Source organism: Trypanosoma theileri, assembly GCF_002087225.1.
Source record: "Trypanosoma theileri isolate Edinburgh chromosome Unknown TM35_Tth_24_V1, whole genome shotgun sequence".
NCBI lineage: Eukaryota > Euglenozoa > Kinetoplastea > Trypanosomatida > Trypanosomatidae > Trypanosoma > Trypanosoma theileri.
In genome coordinates, this window is record NW_021639866.1 from 162,688 (window position 1) to 171,925 (window position 9,238).

General features: G+C 40.3%; 3 protein-coding genes across 3 annotated transcripts; all 3 read right to left on the reverse strand.

Annotated features, from left to right (window-relative positions):
• Positions 1-896: 896 nt before the first annotated feature.
• On the reverse strand, positions 897-2,774 carry TM35_000241620 (putative acyl-CoA dehydrogenase; the record flags this gene model as incomplete). The annotated part of the gene is made up of 1 exon (XM_029027574.1): positions 897-2,774. One exon carries the CDS (start codon positions 2,772-2,774, stop codon positions 897-899), a length of 1,878 nt encoding a protein of 625 aa, XP_028881078.1.
• Positions 2,775-5,159: 2,385 nt separating this feature from the next.
• Positions 5,160-6,593, reverse strand: TM35_000241630 (putative eukaryotic translation initiation factor; the record flags this gene model as incomplete). The annotated part of the gene is made up of 1 exon (XM_029027575.1): positions 5,160-6,593. The coding sequence occupies one exon, from the start codon at positions 6,591-6,593 to the stop codon at positions 5,160-5,162; it is 1,434 nt and encodes a 477-aa protein (XP_028881079.1).
• A 1,328-nt stretch (positions 6,594-7,921) lies between these two features.
• On the reverse strand, positions 7,922-9,115 carry TM35_000241640 (uncharacterized protein; the record flags this gene model as incomplete). The annotated part of the gene is made up of 1 exon (XM_029027576.1): positions 7,922-9,115. One exon carries the CDS (start codon positions 9,113-9,115, stop codon positions 7,922-7,924), a length of 1,194 nt encoding a protein of 397 aa, XP_028881080.1.
• Positions 9,116-9,238: the final 123 nt, after the last annotated feature.

Below are 9,238 nucleotides of genomic sequence, written 5' to 3' on the forward strand. Positions count from 1 at the left end.
CAAGCAAACAAAGAAAAAGAAAAAAAGTTCTCCGATCGCTCAATTGAGAGAAATAACAGAAAATATATATATAAAAAAAAAACAAGGAAAAAGAACACACGGAAGAAAGAAAAAAAAAAAGATGAGTCGAACAAATATATTTTTGAAGGGGATTTGCGAGTGGACACTGTGTTTAGAGAAGCCAATCCCAATAGATATTGTGAAATGGAATGTATTTTCTCTTTACTTTCACTTTGAAGAGATCTCCAATCTAATGGAGAGAGAAAGAGAGATATACTTCCTCTTCTTTTTTCTTTCTTCTTATGTGTTTTTTTTTTTTTTTTTTGTTTTGATGTTAAAACACCTTCTGTGATTTCTCTGTTTACTTTTCATTATCATTGTTTTTCCTTCTTTCTTCCTTTCTCTTTGTTTTCTCTTTTCGTTCATTTTTCGACTTTTTTATATTCACTCACTTCCCCCCTATTCTTTTGCGTACTTCATGCAAAAATAATAAAAAAAAGGTACCACCAGGAAGGTTACCTGCTGTTCAAAGGAGTAAATTGAAAACAAGAAAAACATATGAACACACAAAAATAAACAAAAAAAAAAAAGATTTGATAAGAAGTTTTACCAACAAGAAAAGAAAAGAAAAGAAAAAAACTGATCACGCTTGCAAATAATAATCCCTTTCCAAACAACACAGTTAAGTGAATCGCTTTCAAAACATCTTATGCTCTATACATATAAGAAGATAAATATTCTCATATATGTATAACTTCTTTTTTTTTTGATTTTAGTTCACATTTCTCCGTCTCCATTCCCCCTCTCTTTCCTTTTTTTTTAAAAAAATCCCTTTCTCTCTCTTCCTCTCTGTGTTCATATATATATATATATATGAAATCCCTTCAAAGAGAGTGTTAAGAAATGTCCCAATTGGACTCATTGCTCTTCATAATTTTGGATCCATTCTGCATAACTTGGAAGTGTGTCTCTGTACGCGGCATAATCTCCGTAAATACATAATTGCACATATCCACTTTACACTGATAGAACCCATTGGTATCTTTCCCAGCATCAATACACCTCTGTGCGGCTATAGCCATACGTAGCCAATAGTATCCCAACACCACATATCCAGTGTACATGAGAAGATCTACAGAGGCGGCACCAACAGCATCCATATCGCCAACAGCAGACATCTTTACTTTCATTATACCCACACGCCATTGTTTCTGCAATATCCATAGTCTTCTTGCACAGTTTCCAACAGTTCCTCGAGAAAACAAATGTGGACGCACAACAGCATTTACATTAGCCCCAAAACGTGATACCTCATCAATCTTTGATCTCAACACCTTTCGTCCAATAAAGTCAAGTGCTTGAATACCAGTAGTGCCTTCATATAAAGTGGCAATACGTGAATCTCGCAGAATTTGCTCCATTCCATTTCCTTTTATATATCCGTGTCCACCCCACACTTGCAGACATCGTGAACTTGCCTCCACACCCCACTCTGTTAAACAGGCCTTCGCAATAGGGGTGTAGAAGCCAATCTCGTGATCCAGATTATCTCGCGTTGTGGGATCCTTCGCAGCGGATTTTAAATCCAACATTCGACCCAAATCCATCATTAAAGCCCGACCGCCTTCAGCCACACATTTGGCAAATAAAAGATTTTGACGAACATTTGGATGACAAATAAGTGGATCATTTGGTCTCTCTGGGTACTTGGTTCCACTGAGAGCCCGTTGAGAACCCCGTTCACGCGCATACCCAAGTGCATTTTGAAAGGCCAGTTCGGAATGACAAACCCCTTGTAATGCCGTTCCCATACGAGCCGCGTTCATAAATGTAAACATCTCTTTTAAACCTTTATTGGGTTCACCAATAAGATATCCAATAGAATCCTCAAAACTTAATTGACATGTCGCACTTCCTTTAATACCCATCTTGGATTCCAAACCCACACATTTGACATTCTTCGTTGCCTCTAGTGATCCATCCGATTTCACTAAATTTCGTGGGACCAAAAAAAGTGTAATGCCTCTTGTTGTCGGTTCGGAATCCGGAAGTCGTGCCAACACAACGTGAATGACATTTGGTGCCATATCATGATCTCCAGCAGAAATAAATATCTTTGTCCCTTTCAGTTTATATGTACCATCTCCACAGGGTTCTGCCCTTGTCTTTACTTGCGCCAAGTCTGTTCCGCATTGTGGTTCCGTCAGGCACATGGTTCCCGTCCACTCCCCACTCACAAGTTTAGTTAAATACGTTTTCTTCTGCTCATCGCTTCCCCAAGCTAACAGGGTGTTGGCCGCACCCATACTGAGACCAGGATACATAGAGAGCGGCCAATTCGCTGTGGCCATGATCTCTCGCAGTGTGAAGCCAACGGACTCTGGCAATCCCTGACCACCGTACTCCTCAGGATGTGAAATACCAACCCATCCACCTTCTTTAAATGCCTTATATGCCTCTTTAAATCCCTTTGGGGTCGTTACATTCCCATCAGGCTTTAAATGACATCCCTCATCATCTCCAGAGGTGTATAATGGGAAGAGTGTTTGCGTGGATAACTTGGAAGCCTCATCCAGAAGAGCCTCAAAGAGTTCCTTGTTCACATCAGAACGTCCTAGTTTCTCGTAATGAGAGTACATGTCAAAGACATCCTCCATGAGAAACTGGACATCGCGGTTTCGTGGGGTATAATGTAGATTACGCCAACCAACAGCAAGAGAGAATGTACCAGCCGCTACCTTGGCAACAGGTGAAGAAATATGACGGCGGAGCATATATGTACGTATATGTATAAATAGACCCTGATGATAATTGGGGTATGTGTGTATTTGTGTCTGTCTGTGTTTTCCTGGTTTTTTTTTTTCTTGTTCTTCCTATTCTCCTTACGTAATTCAACAAGCAAAAGAAAATAATAATAAAGAAATATCATAGAAATAAGCATATATATATATATATACGAATCAAAATATTTAGAACCTTTTTAGGTAAAAAAAGAAAATGACTTTTATTTAACGTTGTAGGAACCACCTTGTACAGTTCCTTTCCACACATTCATTTTTTTTTTTTTTTTTTGGTTTCTGCTATCCTCGCCTTTTTTTCTTCTTTTTTTTTGTGCTCCTTTGTAGATGTATTTGTCAGACAGCAAACACCAACATACTCTTTCCACCTCATTCCTTTACACACACACACACACAGACACATCGCCTTCTTCCATATTACTGCTCCGTTCACACATAAAAAGAACAGAGCACGTTAAATATATATATATATATATATTCTCTTATTTTTTTTTTGTTTTTTTTTTCATTTTAGAGAAAAAAAAAGGAAATTCTTTTATTTAGTTTTGATTCTTTTTTTTTTCTTTTCTTTTTTTTACAGTTGTTTCTTTCCGAATGTAATTTTTTTTTTTTCTTTTACTTCAGTAAGCGTGCGTTCGTACGCCACTCTACCTCAATTTTCTTTTCTCACTATTATCTTTGTTTCTTTGATCTTTTTTTTTTTTCCTTTTTTTCCCCGCACTCTATTCTTTCTCTTCTCCCCCAATCGGAGTCTTTCCTTCTTCATACTTGGAATGACGGCTTCATATCATGCGTTCTTTTTTTTTTTTTGTTTATTACTTGTTTTGATTATTTTTTTCTTCTCATTCTTCCGCCATTGCTTCCTTTTTTTTTTTTTCTTCTTCTTTCCATCATTACTCTTCTTGGTTTTTTCTCTATTTGTTTATTCTCTTCCTTTCTGTATTTCTTTCCATTTTTTTTTTTTGTTTTGTTTCATTTTCTCTGTTTGGGGCATTCCTCTCTTTCCCACACAATCGACCTCTAACATTACATATATCCACAGAGTAGAAACAAAACAAACAAAGAAAAAAAAAAAAACAAATATTGCTTTCACCACAACTTCTCCATTCGTTTTTCCTCTCAGAGTTTACATTTTACCTGGTTAAGAATAAATATATATATATAAATATATATATATTTATTTAATTTATTTATTTCTCTTCTTTCATTGCAGAAACCTGTATATACGTTCTCCGGATGCAGAAAGAAGAAAATTTTTAAAACGAATATAAAAACTCTAGAGAAGTGTGGTTAAAACAGAGGATGATAATGATAATAATGATAATAAGATACAATCCCCAAGAAAAGAAAAGAAAGAAAAAAGAAGAGTAAACCCTACAGAAGAGATAGGAAGTATACGAAAAAAAAAAAAAAAAAAATGAATGCAGAAGCAGCAGGAGCAGAATAACACCAACATTCTTTTCAAAGAGAGGAAAGCCGGGGAATCAAGACAAAGAAGAACGTGTCCGGGTGGCAAAAACTCGTTTACGTTCTTTTTTTTCTTTTTCCATTTTCACTTGAAAGGAAGTCGTCAGGTATAGAAAAATAATAATAACAACAACAAAGTGGGACAAAAAACGAAAACAAAAAAAAAAAAGAGAGACACTAAAAGATCTCAGAATAGCACGGAGACACACATAGAAAGAGATTATATATATATATATATATATAATCTTCTTTTATGGTTTCATGTACAGTTCCTTCTGTCTTATTCGCGTTGTTAGTTCCTTTTTTTTTTTCTTCTTCTTCTTCTTTTTGTAAATCAGAGATGTTTAAACGTTCAGGTTTTCCTCGTGATTCTTTCTTGTTTTTTCTATTTTCTCCCTCTTTTATTGCTGTGGAAAGTACGGAAATAACATGAGAAATAGGAACGTTTCCCATTACTTTCCACTTCTTTTTCATCCCGTCAGCACCCCCATGCGCCACTCTAATCACCTCAAACACTCAAGACTGAAAACAGACCCAGAATCACAGGGAGAGAACAAAGGGAAAGAACGAAGAACCAAAAAAAAAGGAAACGGCACAAAAGAAAAGGGGGAAAAAAAAGAGAAAAATAATAAAAAAGACGAAATTGAGTGGAAAGAAAAATATGATCATCAAATCATCATCTCAATCCCCCTCTTATACCTCTTTTACCTCACGTCCTATTAATCGGCTCCGTTTCTCTGGTAACATACATTGCCATTTCTCTCTTTTCTCTCTTTTTTTTTCTCTTTACTGAGACCATTTGTTAAAGCGAATTTTCCCTTTTTTTTCTCTCTCTCTCTTCATTTTTTTCCATTTCATTTCTCCACCCCTCTTACATTGGATATATTTTTTTTTTTAGAGTGTGAAGTCTGGAGTTATTCTTGTTGGTTTCCCCTTCATTCTTCCTGCCAAGCTACCTGGTCCCCCGACCTGTTTCTGCTGGTGTGAAAAGTACTCCAGCTTCTGTAGGGGTTTTGAACCAATAACCTTCTCAAGTAAACTGCGTAGGCTGTTGGCAAGTGCTTTCAGTTTTCGCTGATCAGAGGTTGCGGTCCAAATTTGTACGGTGGTTGGTTTATTCTGTCTTACCTTAAGCATAACACCATTAAGGTTTGTCGTGCTCTCCGCGAGGGTCTCACCACAACATGCCATCAGCAGTAACATAAATGCATCATCCATATTCTGCTTACTGTTCAGTCCAGGCTTATCCCTGTCAAAGATAACAATGGTAATGGTTCCACCATTCTTATTACGTGCGTGTTCCCAGTTTGGCTTAATATCTCGCCTGAACCAGTGATACGTAAAGGTAGGAACAAGTGAGGAGGGTGGTGGTAAATAACGCCAGAGACGCCAAAAGGCCTCCACATCTCCAACAAGTTGTACGAGTACCGGATCATATGCAAGTGGGGCACCGAAGGGAGTTGGATGATCATCTGCGTGAAGGGCCCACACCGTGTTAAAGCGAATAGGTGATTCAGGTGGAGGCAATGATACGCACGACACATTAAAAAGAGATGGTAGTGCGGAGCCGCTAAAGTCAGTTGCCACCGGATTGCCCAACGCGCCAATCTGTTGTAGTACACAGTTGCTGTTGTCGTCGAGTGCGGAGGTGGAGCCGACAGATTCCTCACCCGCCGGTTCGGCTCCTCGCTCCTGTGGTTCTTCTTGCTTTTCCGCCTGCAGTGGCGGATCCCGCGCGGGTTCCTGTTTTGCCCCTTGCTCCTTTTCTTCAGCTTGCTTCTCCTGCTCCTTCTGTTGTTGTTGATCCTGCTGCTGTGCGGCAGTGGCAGTGGGCGAAGGCGTGGGAGAGGCCTCTGCGGGGTCTACGGCGGCCACACTCTGCTGTGCCTGCGGCGTTGCCGGGAACTTCGCGGCCACTTTGGGGTTCGTCGGGGTGTACGGCCGGGCGTCGAGCGAAAGCGCCTTCGACCCCGGCGAGGGCCGCCCGTCACTACCCGGCACGGCCGCGGCGGGCTCCACCGGCTGCGGGGCCGGCAGGACCGCAGAGGCCGAAGATGATATCATCGTTGTTGTCGTCGTTGTTGTTGGGGCGTCCAGCGGCAGCGGGCCCGCCATCATCGCGGAGGACTTCGGCACAAACGCAGGCGCCGACGCACGCAACTTCGTTGGCTGCGGCTGAGGCGGTGGTGGCGGTGGCGGTGGCGACTGGTGGTGATGATGATGATGTAAGAGTGGTGGTTGTTGACCTGCTCGACTATCTGCCGGGGCAACAGCGGGATCCAAGGACCGCTTCTTTTGCGGGATAAACTCTTGCGCTGCAGGGTTCATATATCTTAATTATATATATATATATATATATTTTTTCTTCTTGTTTTCCTTCTTTTTTTTTTTTCTGCTGTAACCCACTGAATTTAAGATTCCCACCAGAATAATGCCAATCCAATAAGCAAACACACAAGCGCCTACTCACACTCACACTGGCACTCTTTACTTATTCTTTTTTTTTTCTTTCTTTCTTGTTATAAAACAAGATCCTTTCTTCCAGAAGGGGGCCGTTCTGCCTTCTTATTCCTTCTTCTTTTGCTTCTTACTGTCTTTTCTTCCTTCGTCTTCCTCTTTCTCCTCTCCTCTACTTCTTTCGTGAAGTATTTGAGGGTGTTGTGTTGTATGCGTGTAGCAGAAACGCAGTAGGCTGCGAGGCTTCGATACAGGACCACGCACACTCCGTCAAAAAAAAAAGGAAATAGATCCAATTCACGTCTGCAAAAATAAAAATAAGCAACCGGCGTGAAAGATAAGCACACAAACACACACAGACAAACACGCACGAGATAAAGCGACCTAAAGAGACCGCTACTATCACCAAACTCAACAGTTAAGGTTCCTGTTGAGTAGACTAGTCAAATAGGGAGAATATATATATATATATCACCTTACCTTGTACGCGCGCAAATGACACCTCTGTATGTATGTGATATATGTGTTATTGGTATGTTGTAGACGTGTGTATTATTTTTCTTAATCGAACACGGAGTGAAAGAAACAGATACACACAAACACAAACACAGAAACAAACAAACACAAGCACTAAGCACTAACTTATTTACTTACTCGCACACAGAGGTTCACGAACCTCTCTCTCTCTCTCTCTCTTTTTTTTCTCTCTCCCAATCCCTACAATCTCTCACTCAACACACACGAGAAAAAAAAGTTTCTCGCGCTGCGTATAACCCCTACTAAAAATAAAAAGGGACTGTGTGAGAGTTCTTCGCTGGAAGAACTTCAGGGTAAAGAAAACAAAGAGAAAAAGACACAAGAAAAAAAAAAAAGAAAAAAGAAAAAAAAAAGATAAAATGAGAACTTCACTAGATTTCTTCTTCATAAGAAAGTGTACCAACACGCAGAAGCGCATCTACTAGAGTTAAAAGAATACACTGCAGAAGAACACAACTGAGACTCAGTAACACAAACACAGAAAGAGATAGATAGATAGATAGATAGATAGATAGATGACAAGAAATCGTGAAAACTAAACACACCACCAGAAGAGTGCGCCTCTTTTCTTTTTTTTTTTTTATTTTTTATTTTTCACTCTCTCGCTGAGAATATTTATTAAGAATACTTTTTCATATTAACCGATGTGAACTGACCCTCCTTTACATGTCCATTACTACACCATCAATCACAATAGGCGCATCTGTCGGACGACTCACACGCCTAAATGCCCGTTGTAAACGCAGGATGTCACTCCTCAACTCTTCTCCAAAAGCGTGTGGATCCATCTCGCCTGCGTGCAATTGTTGAAGAAAGGGTTGTGCCCTTGCGAGGAAACGATCACCATCCTCACGCAGAGCCTCGTCCAGCTCTTCACTCTCGCAACAGCGGACTAACTGCTCTACAACTGCAACTACTAACGCCGCGTCAAGCTCTTCGTCTTCTTCATCTTCCTCCTCCTCCTCGTCATCATCATCAAGATCACCAAGATTATCAAGATCATCATTGTTTTCATCGCCCAAATGTTTGTAGTTATTATCCTCGTCATTTTCATTTACAGTATCTAGAGCTATTACCTCACCCTCCTCCACATCCTCCTTCTCCTCATCAGAGTTTTGTAAATAAGATTCATCAACCGTTAACTGATAACCACCAACCTCCACAGCTCGCACGAGACCATCGTCGTCTAGTACTGGTCGTGGAACACATACATTACTGTCAACACCAGAAGGAAAACCATTGGCAACAACGACTACAGAATCTTCTCCATTTTCTTCTTCATTATCATCATCATCTTTTTCTTCTTCTTCTTCACGGAATCGTTTTCGGGCAATTAAGAGACGCTCAGCCTCTTCCACACTTATGTATCGCCGCAACGGCATACCACTTCGTTTGCCAATAGTGTTGATCCCACCTTCACGGAGCGGCAGTGCGTCCACCACCTTCACACGAGTCTGTGGCACGGTTGGCAATTTTACAGCCACACCTGCTGTATCCTCCACAAATAACGGCATTGGTGGAATCATCTCATTTGTATTTTGTTCTTCAACTCGTTTCTGCCGTGCTGCTGCCTCTTCCGCTTCTTGTTGCATCTCAAGAAGCTCTTCGACCGGTGGATTCAGTGTTACGACTTCCTCAACAGCCACCGCAGATTTCTTTGACCCCTCATTTATATTCTCATTCGACTCTTCCCCATCTTTCTTATCATTATCATCCTCCTCCTCATCGCTGCTGTACAGAAAAACAAGCTTGGTCCGTTTCTCAGGAGGAGCATGATGATGCTGCTGCTGCTGAGGCTCTTCACTCAAGATGGTTTCCTTGACGGTAACTACAGTCTCTGGAGCGTCAGAATTCATCCCCAAGATGAGGTTTTCCCTGATTTAGTCTTTATACATGGAAGTAAAGGAGTTCACACGTATATCATGTAAAAAAAAAAAAAAAAAAAAAAAAAAAAAAAAAAAAAAAAAAAAAAAAAAAAA